Source organism: Callithrix jacchus, chromosome 11, assembly GCF_049354715.1.
Source record: "Callithrix jacchus isolate 240 chromosome 11, calJac240_pri, whole genome shotgun sequence".
Classification (NCBI taxonomy): Eukaryota; Metazoa; Chordata; class Mammalia; order Primates; family Cebidae; genus Callithrix; species Callithrix jacchus.
In genome coordinates, this window is record NC_133512.1 from 33,193,932 (window position 1) to 33,218,723 (window position 24,792).

At 39.8% G+C, this 24,792-nt stretch overlaps 1 protein-coding gene across 17 annotated transcripts in view; it reads left to right on the top strand.

Moving 5' to 3' along the window:
- OSBPL3 (oxysterol binding protein like 3) overlaps positions 1-24,792 on the top strand; it is a 205,982-nt gene that overhangs the window by 108,072 nt on the left and 73,118 nt on the right. For 13 of the 17 annotated variants that reach the window (XM_054237150.2, XM_078342541.1, XM_054237152.2 and 10 more), the window contains 8 exons: positions 11,204-11,320; positions 11,479-11,532; positions 12,419-12,532; positions 16,328-16,495; positions 17,087-17,210; positions 18,963-19,066; positions 19,270-19,362; positions 20,438-20,594. In XM_054237150.2, coding sequence (XP_054093125.1) covers positions 11,204-11,320; positions 11,479-11,532; positions 12,419-12,532; positions 16,328-16,495; positions 17,087-17,210; positions 18,963-19,066; positions 19,270-19,362; positions 20,438-20,594 — 931 coding nt within the window. The remainder of the gene's footprint in view (positions 1-11,203; positions 11,321-11,478; positions 11,533-12,418; positions 12,533-16,327; positions 16,496-17,086; positions 17,211-18,962; positions 19,067-19,269; positions 19,363-20,437; positions 20,595-24,792) is intronic. The other 4 variants (XM_054237155.2, XM_035253608.3, XM_054237157.2 and 1 more) reach the window with 1 other exon arrangement.

Genomic DNA, 24,792 nt, shown 5'->3' on the forward strand with positions numbered 1-24,792 from the left:
TGGAAGAAAGACCTTTGTAGATGTAATTAATTCAAGGATTTGAGATAAGGAGGGATCTGAGATTATCCAGGTGGGCCCTAAATTCACTGACAAATGTCCTTATAAAAGAAACACCTGGGGGAGAAGACAGGCATAGAGGAAAAGGTGGTGTGATGGTGGAGGCAGAGATTGGAGTGATGAAGCTACAAGCAAAGGCATATACCATGGAATGCTGGCAGCCACCAGAAACTGGGAGCGGCAAGGAATGAATCCCCTTGAGGTCCCTCAGAGGGAGCATGGATCTGCCAACACTTTGATTTTGGACTTCTTGCCTCCAGAACTGCTAGAGAATAAATACATGTTTATTTAAGCCACCAGAGTTTGCGACTGTTCATCAAGGTGGCCTCAAGAATCTAAGGCACCCTGCTTCTTACTGTGTGTCATTTTTTTCTGGGTGTCCCAACTCAGGTGGATCTAGGCCTTGGAGATTATGCCTGTCTGAGCTCCTGTAGTGGGTTTGTGTGAATCTCCCATTTGACACTTACAAGTTTTTAACCTTGTGGTATCTCTTTTATTAACATTTGTAATGTTTGTCAGCTTCTTCAAAGCCAGCACTTGATTTTACATCTTCGCATCTCTGGTTCCTAATAATGAGCTTTGAACCTTTGAGCAGGGACCACCTATTAAAGAGAAGCTCAGTTACAAACTGGACTCTAACATACTAAGCACTAAAGTCAATCCTTCTTTGATTTGTAAAGTTCTCTGAGATCTTAACATTGCTTCTATTTTTCATTATGAGAACCAGTTATTCTTGGGTAGTACTGTGGTAAAACTCACTTCTGATTTGGATCCAGATAAAGAAGTTTATTGTGCTAAACTGCCACCTACTCCTGTGATTCTAAATCATGCATGTGTTGATTAGTCAGAATGTATCTCTACTTTGATTGCAAATTTCAATTAGCTTTAAAAAAAATAGTTTTGAGCACCCTGTAAGAGAGAACACTGTTCTCAGCTGGTGCTGCCCAGCAAAGCAGAGGGCCTACTTGAAGAGTCGTGAATGCCGTGTAGTTGGCATACAAAAGTATTATATCTGAGTGCAGAGTCTGTGATTCTCTTCTGTGTGCAGACACCAAAGGGCAGGGCTCTGCAACATGCCTCTGAAAGGTTTCTTTTTTAATTAAAAGATAATGAAGATAAATATTACAATAGTGCTGGGTGATATAAAAAACAAAAATGTCTCACCTTAGGCCTGAATCCCATTCACACAGAAGCCTGTTTTGGAGTTTTTCTTCCCTTCACACAGGATATATGCTCATGAGGTAGAGTCAAAAGAGCTGAGTCTTGGTCCTCAGAGGCCCCTCACCCATTTTTGTGGCTTCAAACAAATTACTCAGCATAAATTCCTCATCTCTAAATGAAAGAGCTGGGTAAATGAATTCCCCATTCTCTGTCGCACTCTGAGACTTAAAACAATGTTCCATGATGGTGCAGGAAAGCCAATCATTTTGGTATACTTGGAAGGAAAAAGAAAACCCAGAAGAGACCCTTGAGTTACTTGGGTGGACAGAGCCATCTTGTCTTTATTGACTAAGCTGCAAGCATATAGAGGGCAGAAATGTGCCCCGGGAACAAAAGGCATACTTGTTGCACTGGGAGAGAGTATTGGGAGTGAGAGGCAGGACTGGTAGGGGAGGGTTGGTAGGTGGTCCTGGATGGACTCAGCTGACTGCTAGTGTGCTTCTAGGTGATCTTGTCCAGAGCAGATGCTCAGCTGTGAGATTCTGCGTGGGATCTCCAGACTCAGTCCGCAGATGGGTTCTACCTCTTAATAGTTTGTGATCTTGCCCAAACTGATTTGGAGCTTCAATTTTCTCATCTGTAAAAAGAGGATAATAATAGTTTCATTATAGAATCACTGCAAGGCACATGATTAAAAAAATAGTAGTCGTCACTTTTATAACTATAATCACTACCACAATAGCAACCGTAAAAACCCCATCTCCACCCCAGGGGGCTGCATGGTCAGAGAGGAATGACATTTATCGGCTGGGTGTTTTCATATTTAATGGTAGCCTAAGAGACCCTGCTTACAGAACAGAGCATTAGGAGGATAGAAAAATGCATAGAAGATGCTGTTTTGGCTTTAAGGAGCTTGATACAATTAGGGAAATATTTAACAAATATTAATGACTTCCAAATATATCTGAGGGGCCTAAAAACATGCCAAAGTAATTGTAGCCATAAATGCTGAGTGAGTGATCAATAGTGTGGAAATTGTCATATGTGCATTGAAGTGTTTTTATTAATGCTGTTTTAATTATAAATCCATCTGTGGTCAATACAGTTGGAAAGCGTTTTTCTCTAATTTAGAAACTCAGTATGGGAATGACCTCAGGTGGAGCCACTGACAGAGCTGGCAGTCCATAGGTTTTTCTCTCCCCATTGTCACTATCAGCTGCTGGCAATGGCTGCTTTTCCTTCCCTTTCTCAGGGGTTCACCACAAAGACTGCTTGAATATTCTCCCATTTTCTAAGTCATGAAGGCACCAGTGTTTTTGGTCTGTGGCTAGTCGAGTAATAAGACTTGAAACAATCTGGGGTCTGAATCATCTGGATATTCACTTCCCGAGCCCTGGCATGAGATTGGAGAGCTACATGCCTGTGTGAAGGGAAAGACGGGATGGTGACGGTGGTGGGTAGCCATTAGAATCCAAGTGCGTGCTTCACTGCTCGGTCTCCTTTTTTTTTCTTTAATCTTCTCACTTAGATCCTGAAGTCAGGGATTGTACCCGAGATTATAGGGCTAATGCAAATGCTGCTATTGAGTATCACATGAGTTTATGGTAGAAGATTTAGAAAGGATCTCACAGCTTGCTTGTTCTAAACTCCCCACCAGTCTTGGAATCTTCTCTGTGGTGCCTGTGCCAGGTGGTCACCAGCCTCTAACGGAACACTCCAGAGACTTTCATAGAGCAGCCATGTCATTTTTGTCATTTTTCATGGCACTCATTAGATAGTGAGACAAACCATCCTTTAGGCAGAGCTGTAGCTTTAGGGCCCTGTAGCTCCCACCCATTAGTCCTGGTTTTGCCCTCAGTCTGTCAAGCCATATCCCAATTTTTTGAGGCAGCCTGGTTTCCTGGAATGTGGCTACAGTTGGGCTTGTGGTCCAGCAGCAGTGACAGCCTCATCTGTGCAGGTGCAGAATATCAGGCCTCCCCCAGACCTACTGAACCTAAATGTATTTTTGAAAGATCTCCCGGTGATTGATATGCAAATTACAGTTTGAGAGGCACTGAGTGAGAGCTCATACACCACCTTTCCCCCAACTAATTTTTTTCAAATTGCCATTGCTATCAGGCCTGCTGGTGCTAAAAACAAACAAACAAACAAAAACTGATAGTTGAGAAACATTTAACAAGAAACAGCAACTCTAGCTGTCAGTGATTGTAATGTGAGTACAGTTTTGGTCTGGCATCAGACCAAAAGCTGTCATTCTATTAATTGAAAATCTATTGACAAGTATTGCCAGTGTTCACAGAACAATCATAAAAGGTAATATTGATGATCGTTAGCCTTTCTTAATAGGCTGTAGAAGATCCTGAATGCCTTTAAAATTAGTAAAGACAGGCTGGGTGCGGTGGCTCAAGCCTGTAATCCCAGCACTTTGGGAGGCCGAGGCGGGTGGATCACGAGGTCAAGAGATTGAGACCATCCTGGTCAACATGGTGAAACCCTGTCTCTACTAAAAATATAAAAAATTAGCTGGGCATGGTGGCACGTGCCTGTAATCCCAGCTACTCAGGAGGCTGAGGCAGGAGAATTGCCTGAACCCAGGAGGTGGAGGTTGTGGTGAGCCGAGATTGCGCCATTGTACTCCAGCCTGGGTAACAAGAGCAAAACTCAGTCTCAAAAAAAAAAAAAAAAAAAAAAATTAGTAAAGACAGATTAAATTACGTGAATTAATGCTGGGTATTGCCTTGTAATTTTTTAAAAACCTGATAAACAGACTAAATAAGTAATCAGGACACCCATTCTCCAGCCATGCCAGATAGAGGCAACCACAAGACTTCCTGAACACTCTTCAGCTGCACAAAGAATAAAAGTTTAAATCGTTTTCTATTTCTGACATCACTGCAAGGGTAGTGACTGAGGATTCAGCATTTGAAAGGTGCCTGTGGAAACAGCTGTGCTGGAGGGAAGTGCTTTCAATTCGTACACTCAGCAATATGGAAATTAACTTGGCCAGCACATGAGCATGAATAAATGCTTAGCTGCCTTTGTAACCACAAAGCAGCTTTCTATATTTGGCACTTTTCAGACATTCAGTAAAACAGACTAAATTTAATGCCAGATGACAGCGCCGGACTGTCTTCAGTGAAACTCAAGCAAAAACCTTAAGAAGCCATACCCCCAACCCTTCCTGTGTTTCTCTCTCCATCTAGTATTCATGGTGACCTTTAAACTTGACACCCTACAGGATGAGACATCAGTGCAGCCGTGTTGGGCTAAGTCAGCAGGGCCTTGATTTCCCCAAGGGCCCAAGTCTATCCTTTATGGTGTCTCAGGATATGCAGCTCAAGGTGTGTGCCCTACTCCTGGGTCACCAGATATATGGAGGACAGCAGGAGTCACTCTTAAGTCCTGGTTCCTTTAGCCAAGAGAAACCAACATTCCTCTCATTTTCTGTCCTGAGTACCAATTCACTTGAATCCAGCACACATTATTAAAATTCCATGTCCTGAAGGTTCTGGGGGACTCTTTTGTTATCCCTCGTGCTTTGCAGACTCATTCAGTAAATATTTATTTTGGCTCCTATTTCCCAGGTAGTAGGTTTATAATAAGACACAGTCTCTGTCCTCCCTGAACCCGTGTTCTAGCTAGGGAGGCTGACAGTGCAAGGTGACTGTCATCCAGGGAGGAGGTTTGGGTCTAGATGAGAATTTACCAGGCTAAGAGGTAGATGGGGCAGATTTGAAATAAACGAATGATGAAGACTTGGCAGCCTAAAATGCACAGGCTAATTTCCCTTCCTGTTTGGTGGGACTACAGGATAAGGAAAACGGTGGCTCTGAGAGGGTTGAAGGCCTTACTTGCCTCCATCCTTACTGCACTGTTTCTTAACTCCTTCCAACTGTCTCAGGGCCTCGGCCCACCACTATTCCTCTACCCCATGGGATTTACTGCTTTTTCTTCATCAGAATTTACATATTTAAACTACAGTAAAAATCCAGTATGCTATAATATGTAACAGGATGATTAAAAATGTAAGTTCTGCAGTCAGGTGGCCTTGTCACTTGGTTTTATAACATAGTCATCGAATTCTCTCTTCCTCAGTTTCCACATGCAAAAAATAAAGAATACTAATAAATTTAATCTCAAAGGTTGTGCAGGAATTAAACATGATCTTCTAAGTATGGTGTTTAGCACGTTATCTGACATAGAAGATGCTTAATAAGTGTTAGCTGTTATAATTGCTCTATTAGTTCTTTCAACATATTTATTGATATATTCTATGCACTATTTTAAGTAGTGAACAAGACAGAAAAGTTTCCTTCTTTCATGGAGCCAGAAAGTGTTCTCCAATTATTTTATATTATTATCACTTATATTGTTATATTTATGTATTATTTCAGTTGACTTCGCTGGGTAGTATTTCCTGAGGCACCATTCTTTTGTGTTTTAAATGGCATGCTGTACAGAATTGTGGATACAGCTTAATATGTCTTTGTAAGCCAGCCACTCAGTGCTATTTACTTCATTTGAGAGCTTATTTTCTTGGTTTGAGAACCCAACAATGAATAAACCAGGGGAAATCTCTTAGTTCCTACTAAATATATACTTAGTACTTTACTAGGATTTTAAGCAAGTTGAAAAGATGGTCACTGTGATAGTTTGGGAAGAAAAGACCAAAGCACTGGAGGTAAAAATGAAAGGGAAAAAAAACCTTACAGGTTAATTAAATGATAAATTATTTGGTAATGGACAGTAATAATAATGCAATTTATAGGAATATGTGACTGACGTGGTTTGGATAATTTAGGAATTTCATGGAAGGAGATAGAAGCCTAACTAAAATCCCAAAGAGTTTACATGGTTGGAAAAGATCAAGAGAAGATTCTGGGAGGCCAAAATATAAGTAAATCCCCAAAGTAGAAATAAAGACAACCATTTGTCATACTCATTTTCATATTGCATGAAGAATAGGACATAATGAGGCCCCATAAATGGTTGTTGACTTTAGTACAAGTGGGGAGCTAATGGAATGGATGAGAGCCGAGGTTAGGGTGGTGGCTGGGGAATAGAGAGGAAAGGAAGTAGAAAATACTCATTTTAAAGATGGAACCAGCAGGACGTACTTACAAGAAAATATTAAGCCTGTACAGTTTTCAAAGTGATTTTACATATCTTGTGTCCTGGCCTAGTATTCTTTCTCACAACGGTACACAAAATTTGTGCCAAGTTGATTAGTGGTTCTTACCCTGTCATCTACTTAACCAATGTCCTTTTATTATGACCAGTATTTTAATGATTGCTTTACTCTCCTCCAAAATTTACTCTCGTACAAATTTATATATATATAATTTATATATGTAAATATGATATATGTTACATACATAATTTTGTACATATTAAAAATGATAACTTTTTTTAAGAAGGTCTCTTTCACCCAGGCTGGAGTGCAGTGGTGTGATCATAGCTCTCTGTAGCCTTATACTTCTGGGCTCAAGCATTCCTCCTGCTTCAGCCTCCCCAAATCCTGGGATTACAGGCACGAGCCACTATGTCCAACTGAAATTCATTATATTTTATTTTATTGTATTTTATTTTGAGATAGAGTCTTGCTCTGTTGCCAGCCTGGAGTGCAGTGGTGCGATCTTGGCTCACTGCAACCTCCACCTCCCGGGTTCAAGCGATTATCTTGCCTCAGCTTTTGGAGTAGCTAGGACTACAGGCACGCGCCACCATACCCAGCTAATTTTTTGTGTGTTTTTAGTAGAGATGGGTTTCATCATGTTGGCCAGGATGGTCTTGATCTTTTGACCTCGTGATCCACCTGTCTCGGCCTCCCAAAGTGCTGGGATTATAGCTGTAAGCCACCACGCCCAGCCCTGAAATTCATGATTAATGTAACCTCCTTGAATACCTAATTTTGAAAGCATCAACATCATGCTTTACTGTAATATAAAGGAAAATTCAAAGAATGTGGTTAATGTTAAAACATGTATTTCCATATGTAAAAGCCCAGTCATGACTATACCATAAGACATAATGAAGTGGTAAGATGTACCTATACATAGAAAGTGACAACTGTAAATGCAGAAGATACAGGTGTATGGTATTAATAACTCAGATGGCATGACATTCAGCAACATCGTTCTCTAAAATAGTTGGAGACATGTGGTAAAGTTTTAGAAAGAACAAAATACAGTCTTCCTTCAGTTACTCAGCAGTTACATCCGAAGAGTGTGTAAAAACCATGCAAAAATACTTTGATGTATGTGTGAAACAGAGTTCTGTTCCATGCTCAAGTGATTTTAAGCACATTTCATCTATGGAAATGGCTAATGGCACTTTGGGAAGTCTTTGGGGTGTGGGACAGCTTTGTCTTGGTGCAAGTCCGAGGCATTGCAGGACATCTAACATTCCTAGCTCACAGCCATTCCATGCTGGAGGCATCCCCCTATCATTGTCACACCCAAAAGTGGCTCCAGGATTCCACAGTGGCCCTGAGGGAGCAGTCGCAACCTCACTGAGAACTACCAGGTTGGATGTTGGCCTTGTGACTCCTGGACGGTGACAGACAGGGAAGTTGGCAATGGGGTGGGGCGGTGGATTTGGATGTCAAGTCTGGAAAAGGACTTGGTGGCACTGCTTTTTCAGACAAAGAGAGCCTTCACTTTCTTAAATACTTCAAATCTGGATTCCAACCTGGTAACAGTTTCAAGTTCTGAGCCCAAGTGGAAGATAAATGAAGAAAACAGTGTTTTGTAGGAAAAAAAAAATGCAACCCTTATTTTTTTGTTTGTTTGTTTACGTGAAGGGCCAACAGATGTACTTTATTTCCCTGCCCTCCATGATCGCTCACTGACAGGAATGCATGCTGCCTCAGGAGGAGGACCAATCCAGTTCTAACAGGAATTTTTGAAATAGTTCTGAGATTTAATTCTTGTTTTCCTTTAAACTTATAGGTATGATCTTATCTATTTTTTTTTTTCAGTTTTGTAAAGGATGCAATAACATCTGATTCCTTTTGGTATTTGCATTGTGCACGATTGAATGTTTTGAGCAGATGTGCCTGATTGTTTAGTATTAGTGCCCTACAGGTTGCTTTTGCCTGAGAGTCTTAAACAAATCAAAAGGGCTTGATCCACTTAGAGTACTTTTCAGAAGATTTTAAGTCTTGGATTTTTATTTAACAGTGACAACAGCACCCACACCCCACTCTTTCACAAATGTGGTTGCATTGTATCTAATTTGTAAATAGTCATTTGATTCAAAGATACTGGGCACACTTCAAATGCATGCTAATTTATGACATTCCAAGAAGATAAATCTCTTTGCAGACTTATTCCAAGACTAAGTTTATTTATTTGCTAATTAGATGCTTACCATCCACAGGACAGCAGATTAGGCATTGTGGGGAAATCAGAAATACACTGGACCTTTTATGCCCTCAAAGAGCCTGCTGTTCAGCAGGGATGATGAACCCTCATATACATATTATCATAAGAAAGTGGTGAACCTCTGAAAAAATAAGGTGGCGTACTTATGGAGTCTCTAGGGATGAAATGGTATTTTCCACTGGAGGAGGTGAAATTTGAGGTGGAATTTTTAACTTGACAACCTTAAAGATTCATTTGTGATACAGCTGGCCTAGAATTAGAACCAGTACAATGCCATTTTAAAATGGGAAACTGTTTCCATTCTCCTGACAATGACTACTAGCCATGGCTTCTGTAAACTACTAAGATTACCTTGCAAAATGCAAAGAGAGGACAAGCTGCATACTTTCTCCTATCTGTAACTGCCAGAATTGCTGGCCTTTGTTTACCAAAGTAAGCACCCCCAGATAATTCCATCGTGGCGCCAAGTAACCTAAAATTATGTGGACCCCACACCTGTCCAAATAATGTATAAACTAATGTTTACCTTGACCTCTGTAAACCACAGATGGCAATCGGAATGACAAAAGTCCCCTGGCCCTTGGAATGTCTGGAGCCCCCTCACCCTTGTCTCAGCCTAGGAGGTGATTGACAGCTTTCATTCCCATCTCCGCTCCTCACCCCCACTCCCAAGGTGGTTTTGTGGGTATAAAAAGGTCTTGTCACTCTTCTTTCTCTGCCATGGGTTGGAGAGACGTGAGTCCTCTGTGGTCGCCGGCAATAAACCCTGTAATTTGGCATTCTTTTGTTCTGGTGTTGACTTTCTGTGCTGAGTGCGATATAACACATTAACATTTAGACGGGTAAAATGTGTTAAATTTTGAGGAATGTCTTTCTGAGCTAAAATAAATTTAAGTAAGGTTTTTGTGTGTGTGTGTGTTTTTAAGTAATGGGAAATCTGACTTCCCATCACTTAGTAGTATGCATTTATTGTCAGAGTGTAATTAAGTGGCCTGGAATAATTGTTAATAGTTCGTATGAAGAAATCTCATTCAACATTGCTACTTTCCTAAAATAAAAAAATCTTCTAATTTAAAAGCTGAAAATTTTTTTTCTTTGCTTTATTTCCCCAAGCTTTGCTTTTTTCGATTAAAGAAGTCTCTTTCACAACTCTAGATTTTGGGATCCCACGGTGATATTTTAAAACTCTGGTATATACCTTTAACTGGATTCACAGTAAAGTGCCTTCAGATAGAAGGCAGGCCCATCATGATCATTATGTAAAGAGTTCAGTTGCTAACACAGGAAAGGGTTCTCATTACCAGGTGGGTCCCATGTATTGAACTTGAGGACAACACAGAAACTGAGCCAGAGCCAAATCAGGACCCCATGTGATTTCTGTGCCCTCCCTATTAGACTACTTGTGTCCCAGGACTTGAATCTAACTACCTCCTGCTCCCTGGTGCTGGTGCAGACTCACTGTCCATCTTCCAATGCCTCTGGCTTCTGTTTGTACCACCTGCCTGTGGCCTGAAGATTTGACTCAGAGGAAGTTAGTCCAGGTGAAATCTTGGCCAAAGTGTCATGCTTGTTAAAACTTAATTACTCTGTGTTGGAAATGTTTTCTGTCTGATCTGGCTGGCAGTTACTGAGTATATGTATAAATATATAAATTTATTGAGGCATACTCAATATGTGTGCATTTCATGTACATTATATCCCAATAAAAAGTATAAAAAATAATAATAAAAATAAACTCCCAGTCACTGATGTATCGGCACTTTTGGTTTATTTTGGGGTGATCTAGCAATGATTTATGCATTTTTAAATATGTAAAAGTAACTTTTCAGAACTTTTAGTGTTTTTGTTTTTCATTTCTTTTAAAATTCTTTTTCAATTAGTTGAAATAACCTGAATAACCAATAGTGGAAGAAGTAACAACTATTTGTAATAATTGGCCAAAGAAAGGAAAGTTTTTTTAATAAAAAAGATGAAAAAACAAATTTCTGGGAAAGGCAGTGAAAATTCTTGTTGCAAATACATACTTTTGATGCTTCCAGATTTCCAATACATTTATATACCTAGAATTTGTGGATGTTGATTTTCAACAAAATCATTATTTCTACCAAGTCGTCATATTTACTAATTTGCATTGTCTCATACTTTTCAGCCAATTCTTAAACCAACTTCTTCCCTCAACAACACACCAACACACACACACACAGCTTCCATCCTGATGCCTGTAGCTTTTGGTTAAAATTCAGACTGAAGTCTAGTTGTGAACAAACAGTAATTGCATGGTAATGTCAAAGTGAACAAAAATAGAACTTACAGGAAAATCTTTACATTTAGCTCTGCCTATTAAGTTTCAAACACAAAAAGAAACATTCCCTTCTAAAAAAGAACTTTAGAAAAACTGAAATTTGATGCCACTAAATTATAGAATTAAATCTATGAAGCCCAGGGACTGTATGGAAATTCAATTTGGATTTCTTCTCCCCAACAAACCCAGCCAGCCTCCCCATCTTGAATAAATTTACTGATAGGATGCAGTGCTTTGTAACTTTATTATTTTTCAAAAAGATAGACATTTAACATGAACTCTTTTGTTGGAACAGGACAGCTGGGAAGTGGTGGAAGGACTGAGGGGGGAGATGAATTACACCCAGGAGCCATCAGTTCAGAAAGGATTTTTGCTGAAAAAGAGGAAATGGCCCTTAAAAGGCTGGCACAAGGTAAGGTTGGTCTTGGCCTCCCCGTTATTTTCACTCACAGTGCCTCCTACTCAGCACCTGGTTCTTAGGCACTGATATTTAATTTGTAGTTGGAATTTGAGATCAAGGAAGGGGTACCAAAATGGAATGTCTTAATTAATAATCTTTCTTCCCCACAGAGATTCTTCTATCTTGACAAAGGAATCTTGAAATATGCCAAGAGCCAAGCTGATGTAAGTCTTTTTGTGGGCCCAGTGTGTACTGGAGAATTCTAAAGGGGTAACTGTCAGCTCAGAGATGAGAGCGTGTATAGTTGCGGATGGCTCTTCTTGAAACTGGAAACCATGAGAGGAATCACTTCTGTCTTAGCTCTGGGTTCCAGACAGGCTCTGTTCCTCTACCAGGTAAAGGTGCAGGGGCTCTCCCAACAAACTCTGGACATCCAAAGGTCTATTCTGGTCTTAGAGTTGTGCAAAGGAGTTCTCTGGGTGGGAGAATACATCCTTGCAGCTAGATAACAGGAACAAAACGTAGGACAAGTGTTGCTCCTGCTCATACTGTGACCGAGGGGTTCAGGGGAGAAGGCGCTGGGTGAAGAAGTTCCTTTTCAGATTAATCCCAGGCAGTTGGTGTGTGAGGGCTCTGAATGACCATTTGCTCTGCCCCTTGTAGGAGTCCTTCTCTCCTCCCTTCTTCCTCTCCTGTCCTCTCATAGTCTCCTTTTCTCACTTTTTTTTTTTTTAATTAATAACATTACTTTAGACACCAGAAACTAATGCAGTGGGAGGCATTGCAGTTGACAGATGAATTCCCTACTATGGAAGTCAGCCCATAGTGTTTACTTTTTTGCTTCCTCACGTCCTGGCTGTGTAAACTGCTTGTTACTTAACCCCACTGTATGCCAGTTTCTGCATCTGTAAAATGGGGAGAATACTTCCTACCTCAGAGATTCTAGAAGACAGTGCATGCCCAGCACATAACTCAGCCCTGGCTCACGCTAAGTGCTTGATGAGTCTCCATGTTTGTGTTTACTATTAGTGGATGTGGAGGGGTGTGTCAGGGATGTGACTATTGCTTTTAACACCATGGTTCTCAAGTGGCCTTCTTGGTGCCTCTCAGATAGAAAGAGAGAAGCTGCATGGCTGCATTGACGTCGGGCTGTCAGTGATGTCTGTAAAGAAATCATCAAAATGCATAGACCTTGACACCGAGGAGCACATCTACCATCTGAAGGTGAGGCCGCTTCCTGCTGTGCAGAGTTCACTTATGTTGGGGAAGGACTGTCAGTTATTATATTATTGGTGATGCCTTTTGGGCATTCAGCCAACATGTAGATGACCTTCATTACCAAAGTGTTTCTCATGGACAGCGTTGCTATTCGAATAAGATGTCATTGTGCAGGACTGTCTGTCAGATTGCTTGAAGGTTTAGCATCCTGGTCGCCTCATCCCCTAGATACCACCCTGCCCACAGTGATTGTGACAGCAGTCAACAATGAAAAACTTTGTTTCCAAACCACCTCCATCCAGACAGTGACAGCTTTAGTGAAGAACCATTTACCATAGGTTAAAAGGTGTTCCTGAAACGTATGTAACATTTAGGCCATGGAGACCTGTTTTACAACTTTGGCAAATTTTATAGGAATTCCACTAAAATCTCATATTGTAGTGAAATGTCAGGATTTTTTCCCCCAAAGTGTGGGTTCCCAAATAGAACTTCAAAGTTGCTTACCCTCTTGTGCTGTCTCTCCTGCAAGTGGTAGGGACAGTCAAAGCGTGAGGCATGAGATCTAGATCTGGTTCAGATTTTGATGAACTTTGGCAAATTACAAATGAACTCACTAGCCATTGAACTTTGGCAAATTACTTAATCTCTGAAAGTCTCAGTTTTTCCACCTAAAACAAGATGAAGATTATTGTAACACTCCTGTTTTCGGGTTGAATGTAGGAAACTTGGCATAGTGCCTAGCCCAGTGTAAACTCAGGAAGTTTAGCTATTGTATGTGTATGTTGGATGGTACCCGAATGTTAGAAATTAATTGAGAAACTACTAAGACTGTTTTCTTACGTGGGCAGATTACTTGAGATATTGGGAATGGGGCATGAGGATTAGGAAAACCAAAGCATGAGATCATGAGCTCCTTGTCTTAATGTATCCCTGTCTTCTCCATGGCATGTATGTGGTGATTGAGCATTGTGGACCTAACATGCCTGTGGTTGGTTGAATGGGGAAGGCAGTCAAATCTTCACTATTTTCTAGCCTAACTGTATCTAGATGGTGTAAAGCAGAGTTTCTCAGCCTCAGCACCATTAACATTGTGAGCTGGATAATGCTTTGTTATGGAAGGCTGACTTTGTATACCGGGATGCTGAGCAGTATCCCTGCCCCTGCCCTCTCTCTAGATGCCAGTAGCATTCTTCTTCAGTTATGAAAACCAAAAATATCTCCAGATATTGCCAGGTGTTCCCTAGAGGTTAAAGTCACCCATGGTTGCAAATGACTAGTGTAAAGAATGGGGGAGAAAAAACAAATTTAAGAAAGAATATTATCCTTTATTCTGTTTCAGTGATTGGTCTCCACTAGAAGAGTTTAGGTTATTTCTTCAGGTACTTCCAATGAATCTTAGTTCTGTATTTTGACGTGGTCAGGAATTAATAGGTTCTTATTTACCCACTATTGTGGCTAACAAAATAAAAGTAATTATTCATAAGTTTTAAAGGATTAGAATACCTTAAAATAGATTGAATGCTAATATTGTGATAAACGCAGTGATTTAAGTTCTGTGATTTAAGTTCTTCTTGGTTTCTTGTTCATGCTTTTGAACATCAGCTATGACTGTTAGTGTAGGTAAGTATATAGTTATCTATGGGTTCTAGTTAATAGCCTCAGAGTCAGGCAGTTTTTAATTGTGGGCCGTTTGGTCCCATTTATTTTATAGATGAGGGATCCTGGGTAGCAGGGAGATTAAGCGGCTATTCACCCATGGCCCTACTTGAGGGGCTGGAACAGGATCTTGGGCAGTAATTTAATAAAGTGCTCTTATTCTTCCACCTTGTTTAACTGATGAAAAAGTGAGTCAAGATGAGTGCTTGGGCACTGACTTATAAGGGCCTCTGAGAATAGATCAGTGGAAAGGATAACACAAGATTCCTGTAAAATCCTCTTAACCACATCTGGGAAATGAAATACATTTCAAGAACATAAATTAGGGGAGACAAATGGATGTGAGTGTGTTTGTATTGCTTCTTCCTGTAAATGACACATTAAAAGCCCCTGCAGGTGCTTCCAGTTTCTAATAATCAGCACCAGAGTCAACCTAACAGTTCCTCCATGAGTGATATTGCTGGCATTTATGTGCATATCCTAGCTCTCATCTCTGACATTAGTAAAGATTTTCACAGATTGACCTGAATTTTTCATCTTAGAAGTTACCCTACCATGCATCCTCTTGGATTATCTTAAATTACAGCTTCACAAGTCTCAGTATCCTAATATATGGGTATCTAACATTTTTTACTTTGAAAATATCAATACACTGTCATACACACACATAAAAATTAACTTCTAAGAAATGTCTATGGTATATAGATGCTTTTTATATATATAAACATTTCAAATATCTTTACATAAGAACTATTTGTTGCAAACAGTATTCTTCATGGAAATTAGAAATTGATAATTGCTGATTTATGGAGAGAATGGCTAAGTGTGAGTATGATTGTAATTAAAGTTGGAAAAATAATAATATTGCTGTATAGTGCTTTATTTCTGAGAGTGGGAGAAATGTTCATTGAAATAACCTTCACATTTATTAACATATTGTATTAGTTTGTTTTCACACTGCTGATAAAGACATACCCAAGACTGGGGAATTGGTTTAATGGACTTACAGTCCACATGGCTGGGGAGGTCTCACAATCATGGCAGAGGGCAAGGAAGAGCAAGTCATCCATCTTCCGTGGATGGCAGCAGGTGAAGAGAGAGAGCTTGTGAAGGGAAACTCCACCTTATCATACCAGCAGAGGTAACTGGATCAGGTCTTTCCCATGGTGTTCTCATCTCACCACCACGAGAACACCATGGGAAAGACCTGCCCCCATGATTCACTTACCTCTCACTGACCAAGTCCCTCCCACAACACATGGAATTCAAGATGAGATTTGGGTGGAGACATGGGGCACAGCCAAACCATATCACATATACTCCTCAGCAACGTGTTCTTTGTTGGAGAGATGAATAAAGTTAAATATTTTGGGAAGAATTTACTAATTCATTCCAGTTCAGAAAAGATTGATCTGAAAAGTCTGAATTATAAAAGAGTTTAAAAAGAAACATGGTGCTAGTATTTTCAGTAGACATGGAGAAGCTGGGATTAGAGAACTTGGAAATGCTTTAAGAGGCAGATAAATATAAATTTCAGTTTATTTGTTGCTTAATATAATTGGTACTGTTCTGTTTTCTTAAAAATGGCATAACAGTTGGACTCACTCATAGAAAGCCAAAATACATGTTTACCCTTCATTTTTACCCTGCATTTCCCTCTCAAACTTATCCCCATAGACCACATCAATATAAAGAGTCAATAAGAGGCTATTTCTCTATTCCTTTTCTTTCTTATTTAGTTTTTTGAGACAAGTTTCTCTCTGCCACCCAGGCTGGAGTGTAGTGGCTCAATCTTGGTTCACTGCAGCCTCAGCCTCCCAGGCCCAAGTGGTCCTCCCACCTCAGCCTCTGGAGTAGCTCAGATCACTGGCATGCACTACCAAGTCTGGCTAATTTTTAAAACAATTTTATGTAGAGATAGAGTTTCACCATGTTGCCCAGGCTGGTCTTGAACTTCTAGGTTCAAGTGATCCTCCCTCCTTGGCCTTCCAAAGTGCTGGGATTACAGGCATCAGCCACTGAATGGTTATTGAAATTATGTGCCAACTGAAAGAGGATTTTTGGGAGTGGCGTCAATTTGATGAGTAATTGCTCCTTCCAGTGAATGATTCTCTTCTTTCCTTTTTTCAATTGAATACATTATAGGTCAAGTCAGAAGACGTCTTTGATGAGTGGGTATCGAAACTTCGCCACCACAGAATGTATCGTCAGAATGAAATTGCCATGTTTCCACATGAAGTTAACCACTTTTTCTCAGGGTCCACCATCACAGACTCTGCATCTGCAGTGTTTGACTCCATTTCAAGTAGGAAGGTAATGAATGTTTTGCCAATAATGAATCTTAGAACGGGGTGGCATTGTGTCATGGAGTACCATCTTGGGAGCTGAGTCTGAGGAAGGAAAGATTTTCAGGGACAAGCAAGGTAGGCTTGGGCTGTGTTTAATTAGTCTCTTTGCCAATTGAGTTAGAACCAAGACCAGATGAGTATCTATTAGTTGAGGGGAACAGTGACTGACATGGAGGAATTTAGCATCCCTGAATGAACTACCTTTCTCCTGACTGGTTTGAGTTTGGTTTTTTTTTTCTGGTTGTAAACTACAGTAAGTATGCATATAGTCATGCAGGATTGCAAAATATTTCCAAACATTTATATTATTAGTTTGGTGTTAATATTTGATAAAAGAAGAAAATAAGGTCCACCATTCAAGGCATGCCATATCATAGCATGATATGGCCAAGCTGGGGTGATAGCCAGAGATCTTAGTGCTTTGCTAGAAGCTTCTTTCTCATTATAGGCAGGTGGTGTCCATTGGTGACTAGCCCACTCTGCTATCATCTACCCTAACATGTCCCCGCTGGGCTCTGTTTCTATTTACAATGTGCTTTTGTCATCTGTGGAACAGCGTAGCAGTATATCAAAGCAGAATTTATTTCAAACTGGAAGCAATTTATCGTTTTCTTGCGGTGGTGAGACACGAGTTCCATTATGGTTGCAGTCTTCAGAAGACATGGAAAAATGCTCCAAAGGTAGAGTGACTTGAAACCTCTGCTTTCTGTCATGGCCATTAGATGATAATGGTTTGATGTTTACACTTCAGGTGCATTTTGGGCTTTCCCCTTCACTTGTCCACATTCCCTTCTATATTTTGCTTGTAAAGGTTGCGCCCATCATCAACAAAAGACACTCTTCATGCAGGTCTTTACGTCTTCACCTGGCTGTACATGCAGGCATGTTTCTTCTTCTGTTCCTGGGTATTGATACCTGATACTGATGCCTGATTTCCAAGTGGGCCTATAAGTCAGTCTCCAAGGGCAGAGTCTGACACACATCCAAGACTGAGAATCATTTTGCTAGAGGCAAGGGGGTGATCAGATGGAGATTTTCACAATGTAGGTGTTCTCTACCCTGACTGCACATTAGCATCACCCAGAGAGCTTTTAAAATGCAGGAATACCCATTTCCAATCCTCTGTCTCAAATAATCTCTTTAAATTGGTCTGAAGTAAGGCCCTGGTATCACTAATTTTCCAAAGTTCCCCAAGTGATTTTGATAAGGTGCTTGCCATAAGGAAGCTCAGCATTCTCAACCTTAATTAGCTAAGACTGACTTAGGGAACTAAAAACTAAAAAGATCCATAGTGGGATTGGGAGTGTTCTGATTAAATTGTCTAGGGGTAGGATTTAGGCATATATTATTTAAAAGATTTCTCCAATTGATTTAAACGTGTAGCTATGATCGAGAACCACTATTAGAGAAAGATATCGGGTGGCAGCCTTGAAAATTGCATTATCTCCTGTTGAATACAGGTAGTATCACCCTTGGGACCATGTAGGCTTTGGCCTTCCAATAAATACGACTCATGAGCTTTACTGAGTGACATCTTGTCAAAGCAGTCCCTGAAGCCTTGTCTCTGGAGCAGCAGCATCGACCCAGCCTGAGAACTTAATCAGAAATGCACATTTTCAGGCTCACCCCAGATGCACAGAATCAAAAACTAGGGGTGGAGCCCAATGAGCTGTGGTTTAAGAAGGTCTCCAGGTGATTCTGATGATATCAAAGTGTGGGAGCCTCTAGCCTAAAGCATTTGGGCCTCTATTCTTCTACAGAAACATCCTTCATCATCCAGTGAACAGCAAATTATGGACTATCTTTTGAGTTAGCAGCTGGAATCTGGTCAGAGAGTTCCCCTTACGTCCTCTCAGCTCCATCTGCAGAGGCTCGTTATGGTCCTCAGGCAGGTCCATGATTGACAGAGTTTTCCTTAGAGACCAGTACAACTTTCATTTTAGTTTTATTAATTTAATGTGCATTGGGTCTTGACAAGTGGATAATGGCAGCGTATTACTACAGGATTAGACATACTGGTGATGATGATGATGATGATGATGGCTAATTTATTTAGTTCTTACTTTTGGTGCCAGACATTCTTCTAAGAACTGTGCAATATCAACTCAATTCTTACAACTCTCTTGTGATCTAGATGTATAATTATCCCCATCTTTCTGATGAAGAAACTGAGGCATGGAGTTTTGTAATTTTCTCAATAGTCAAAGTTCATTAAATAGATTCAAACTGAGGCAACCTGGTTCTCAAGATTAATGGCCTTAGCCACTGGAGTCTGTAGCCTTTCCTGTAAAAAAGGAAGTAAAATTTCCAACCATTACAGATGAAAAAAAATCAAATATAGCTAAATAAGAAAAAGTAGCTGGCATGGTGACAGCACAGTGATCCCTCTTGCTAGTGGAGCATTGTGAGCACTGTCCTCTTTTCCCCCACAGACCTGGCGCACTGTCACACCTACCTGGTAGAAATGAGCCAGCTCCTGCAAAGCATGGACGTCCTGCATCGGACATACTCAGCACCAGCTATCAATGCCATCCAGGTGAGCCTGACTCCTCTTCTGTTGACATTCTGGCCCTCTTCTGCTTTCCTTTCTCCTCCCAGCCTTTCACTAACAGTGGGATGCTATGGTCAGTTGCTTCAGCCAAAATTAAGAGGATGGAGGTGGTCACCTTGCTATGCATTTATCCCTATCGGTTTGGTGGACTTTACTGTCTGTGCTCTCTTTCCTGTTTTGAAACAAAGGGTGGAGCTTTTGAAAGTCCCAAAAAGGAAAAAAGATCGCACCGGAGGTGGCGGTCCAGAGCTATTGGCAAAGATGCTAAAGGAACGCTGCAGGTAACCATTGCTTCCCCTGACAGACTGGTTTCTTCGTTGGCCCTGCTCTGCATGCCATGTGCCGGGAGCTACCTTGACTTAGCTAGAATAGATGAGTGAATATTCTGTAGCTGTTCTTCTCAATGCCCTCTGTAGAGAGATGAATTGAATCACTTAGATTATCTGGATGCTAGGATAAGCACATAGTGGATCATGGGCAAGGGAGAGAATATTTTCTAAGGGAGAAAGGATGTGAGGTTGCAAGACTGCTGCCATTTCTAGGACTTTGGTTTCCCCTTCTTTGCTGTTGAGCCTGCCTGTGCTCTTCCTGCTTGTGTTTGTGCCTTGTGCTGCAGTTGCCGTGTGCTCTGACCTACATCTGCTGGTGCTCCATGGATTCTCATTCCTCTAAGCCCGCAGGCCTGATTCTCTGGGCACAGGACATTGTGCAGATTCTCCTTGGCCTCTTACCGCCAAAGTCCCAATCCCTCATCCAAGATACACTGTGCTAGGAGCTTTCCCAATGCACAGCTAAGCCACAGGCCAAGATTTGCAGCTTAACTGATGCATATTAAATTGTAACATTTTTAGAATCAGCATAAATTTCACTCAAGCTTTTGGTTAGGTCTCCTGATAGACTCTTGTACACTCTGGTTCAAAGTACTTTATGGACTGAAGATAAGCACTTAGAAAGCAAAGAATGTTCCATGTGCAAATGAAGTTCGTTTGTTTTTTTAGAAGCCCTAGGTGCAAAGGAAAGCATTTTAAACGTATCCATTTTGATTATTGCCAAGAAGAAGGAATTGAGTATAAATGAGAAAGTCGGGCAGTTTTAGCTGTCATTTTCAACCTGTAGCTTTAATGCTTCTAAGCTTTCTAAAAGAATATGTGATTTCTCACCCATTTTTAGTTCACAAGAAGCAAATTGCTGAGGAAAGTTTTGTCTGGAGTTCTCATTTTTAAAAATAAGTTATCAAGCAGTAGAAAGACCTACCTATAAAGTGTTTTCTATTACTATATTTCAGTCTTAGAATCAAGTAAATATTCTAAGCAATCTGCATCCGAAAATAAATATCTCCCTTTGGTGTTACTTCAGGTCCCCAAACCTTTTTCTGGCCCAGTAAGACTACACTCCTCCAATCCTAATTTGTCAACACTAGATTTTGGAGAAGAGAAAAATTATTCTGATGGCTCTGAAACCTCATCAGAGTTTTCTAAAATGCAAGAAGATCTGTGTCATATTGCCCATAAAGGTAAATGAGTTTTCTTTCTTCCTAATGTGTTTGATTAAAATGTTAAATGCATGTCTAAATGTGGGATGTCCTTAGAGTATCTTAGTTGGTTCATTTTCTGCTCTATTAAGATTTAGGGAAATCTAATTTTTATTTTATTTCCCTGGTAGTGGAGAATGTATTGGCAAGAACTTTCTTTTTAACCTTGTTGGGGAGACAAAGAGAGAGTTAGTACTTTAAAGGCTGAGCAATTCATGTAATGCTGATGGGAGTGTGAATTGGTAATATTCTAGATGGCAATCTGATATTATGTTCCCACTATTTTTTTAAATCTGCCCATCCAGCAATTCCACTTTGAAGAATTCATTGTAGGAATTAATTAACTTAAAATTTATCCAAGCAGAGATATCCATTTTTGCATTGTCACATCAAAAATTAGAAATAGGTATTCAACATCATTAGCCATTAAGAAAATGCAAATTAAAGCCGTGATGAGATGTCACTACACACCTATTAGAAGAGCTAAAGTTAATAGAAAATATAGTATCAAATGCTGGTGGGAATGCATACATTTAATCTATCATACATTGTTTGTGGCTATGGTGTAGCCACTCTGGAAAAGGTTTGGCAGTGTTGTATAAAACTAAACATGCACTTACTATGCAACCCAACACTCATTTCTGAGCCTTTGTTCCTGATAAATGAAAATTTATGTCCACAAATCTATACATGTGTTCAGAGTAAGTTTATTTGTATTAGCCAAAGACTGGAAACAAACTCAAATGGTTTTCAACAGATGAATGGTTAAACAGACTGCAGTACATCCACACAATGGAATACTACTCAGCAATACCAAGGAACGAACTATTGATATACATAGCAACTTGGATGGATCTCAAGGACATGATGCTGGGAGAAAATAGCCAATCTCAAAACATTACATAGTATTGGTATATAAGTCCATTTTCATGCTGCTGATAAAGACATACCCAAGACTGGGTAATTTATAAAGAAAAAGAGGTTTAATGGACTCACAGTTCCAAGTGGCTGTGGAGGCTTCACAATCATGGTGGAAGACAAAAGTCACGTCTTACATGGTGGCAGGCAAGAGAGAATTAAAGCTAAGTGAAAAGGGAAACCCCTTATAAAATATCAGATCTTGTGAGACCTATTCACTACCACAAGAATAGAATGGGAGAAACCACCCCCCATGATTCAATTATCTTTCATGGAGTCCCTCCCATACACATGGGAATTATAAGAGCTACAATTCAAAATAAGATTTGAGTAGCAACACAGCCAAACCATATCAGTAGGATTCCACTTACATAAACATTTTGAAATGATATAGTTATGGAGATGGAGGAAAAGAGGAATGTGATTATAAAGGGGTAGCACAAGGGATCTTGTAGTGATGCAAAGTTCTTCTGTATGCTGATTGTGGTGCTGGTTACAGGAATGTGGACATGTGATAAAATTTCATTTACTCATACCCACGCATACATAAACAGAAAAGTGCATGGAAATATGGTAAAATCAGAATAAAATCTGTGGATTATACTAATGTCAATTCCTACATTTTTATATTGTAGTGTAGATACGTAAGATGTAAATACTGGGAGAAACTGGGTATTGGATATGTGGGACTTTACTTGTTTTGCGACTTCCTGTAAGTTGATAATGATTTTAAAATAAAAAGTTAAAACATCAGAAGTAATCTAAATGCCAAACAATAGTGGATTGAATTTTTCTAAAATCTAATATAATCATAATGGAATACTACTACTAATAATGACAGCTGCTTAACATCGAGCACAGAACTGTCATGTCAGGCATTTGCTAAGTACCTTACATGCATTGTTTTATTTAATTCTAGTTGCAGCCTGTGAAGGAGGTATCATTGTGTTCTCTATTGCTTCAATAAGTAATTGAGACTTAGAGAAAATAACCGCTTCCTGAGGGTCAAATTGTTACAAAGCAGCCAACATGAGACTTGAATTCTCACCTGTTTGACCCCAGAGTCCGTATTCCTTACCTGGTGTTTCATTGCTCTTACGGATGGAGTGCCAGGGTTATTTTTTATGACATAGAAAGATGTGCACAGCATATCATTGAGTAAAAATGTAAGGTTACAAAACAATGTATAGATATGATCCTATTTCTGGCATATATAGGTGTACTAAAAAGTCTGGAAGGATATATACCAACATTTTAGTGAAGGATGCTAGAGTTATAAGTGCTTATTTATCTTTGTGCTTAACTTTTTTTCAATATTCATATATTATTCCTAAAAGAGAAAACGGATTTGAAATTTTTCACTGGAGGGCAGTGCGTAATGTGGAAAGAGAAGATACTCCCTCTATTGCCTTCCTTTCCTACTTGATATTTTTCTCTCATATATTACTGATTCCTTCAGCTCTCTCTTCCCTTACCCTCTAAATTTAAAACATGTTGGATATGAGGTGGGTTATAGGGAAACCATTTCATCCTTTATACAGATTGCTACGTTGAACGCTTGTCCTAATTACCATTAGAATGTTGTCAGTGTTTTGCTGTGCTGTTGTACGGTCCATCTGTAAAATGGCAAAAGTTACATGGCCCACCTTTAAAGCCTCTTCAGATACCCTCTTGGGCATTCCCTAATATTAAAAGAACCAGTTGCAATTAGGGCATTTTAAGTTTTGTGGGAGGAAATTCCAATAAAACTTTACTTTTTAATAATATGAACATTTTAAAAATGAGATGATAATGCTTCCCTACACAGAGGAAATGTCCTGAGTTTCACCTACATTGAAGAAGCTGCCTTCTCAGCAGAACAGAGGTTATCATATTGAGTGGATTCATTGATGCAATCCTCCTGCAGAGGCCTCCACCTTGTCAAAAGTCTGTATTGGGCCCCAGCCAACAGTTCTATCTTTCCCACTTTGTGAAAACCCACTGGCTGCAGAAGCCACCACATACCTAGACTGGGCCAAGGTTTGTCCTGGAGAAAGGTCCAATGCACTTATTCAGCAGTTGCCTGAGCCCTGTGGGCGTACAGACAACAAATTCCACAGGCAGCCTAACAAGCTGTTTCATTCCTGTGGTTTTACAGTAGACTTGCAGAGATGGAAAGATCTTGCTTTTTCCTGATTCAGGGATTCTCTTACACAGATTGTAATTTGGGGGCCTCAGAGAATAAAGACAGCTCTCAGGTTTGTGCTGAGTCCTGTGACCTTGCATGCCTTCTCACTTCCATGCATTCAAAGTCAAAGCATCTTGACTTTTCTTCCTGTGTAAACCGCATTTTGTTACTGACAGTGACTATTGTGCTTTCTCGACTGCATCACTATTCTGCTGACTACAATTCCAAAGCAGCTGAACTAAAGGCAGGAATTCCAGTAATGTTGCATAGTCTGTGTGACCTGAAACTTGTTAAATGCATTTGAATTCTCCTGGTTTTGTAGATCATATGGTAGGCAACCAATATATACCCATCCTAGTATTAAAAGTCCTTATTCTATATTACAGACTATGAATTTGATTTTTCTGGCATATTGTTGAGCCAGTTCGTGTTGGCTTATGTTTCTGGCTTTGTGTGTATGTTTCTTACACATAAACAGAGAATGAAATGTACTGAAACTGAAAAGTCTCAAGTAATTTTTGTTGCATATATTAGCGTTTACATTTCCCAAAATATATTTTATGAAACATTTCACCCATAAAGTATTTTTAAAAACTAAACAAAAACTGCATGACTAAAAATGTTTGGAAAACAGTACTGACTTGGTCTCCTTGTATTTCCATAAAAACAGTAAATAGTAAAGGCCCCTCTAAGTCCTGCAGCAAAAAACAAAACAAAACAAAAACGCATCTGTTGACTTTGTTTAACTTAGCGACTTTCAGTCTTATTTCGGAACCTTACCCCTATTCCCAACAGCTATTAACATCCTGGAATTTACTTTTCTCAGAAACATACTTTAGGAAACAATGTAAATAATAAGTCTTTTTGGAGCTCCCTCTGTACTGGCTAAGTAGGCCACCTCTGTTACTGACTAGCTGTGGGACTTTGACTTCATTTGTTAACGCTCTGGCCCTTGGTTGCCTGTTAAATGTCCTATTATAGTAGTTGTCCTGACTCTTTTGGTTCTCGAATTGTGCAGTTATTTTCTTGGATTAGTTTACACTGAATAGAAAGAATCCATATTATTGCTTACTGTTACAAAAAGGTTTTCTGACA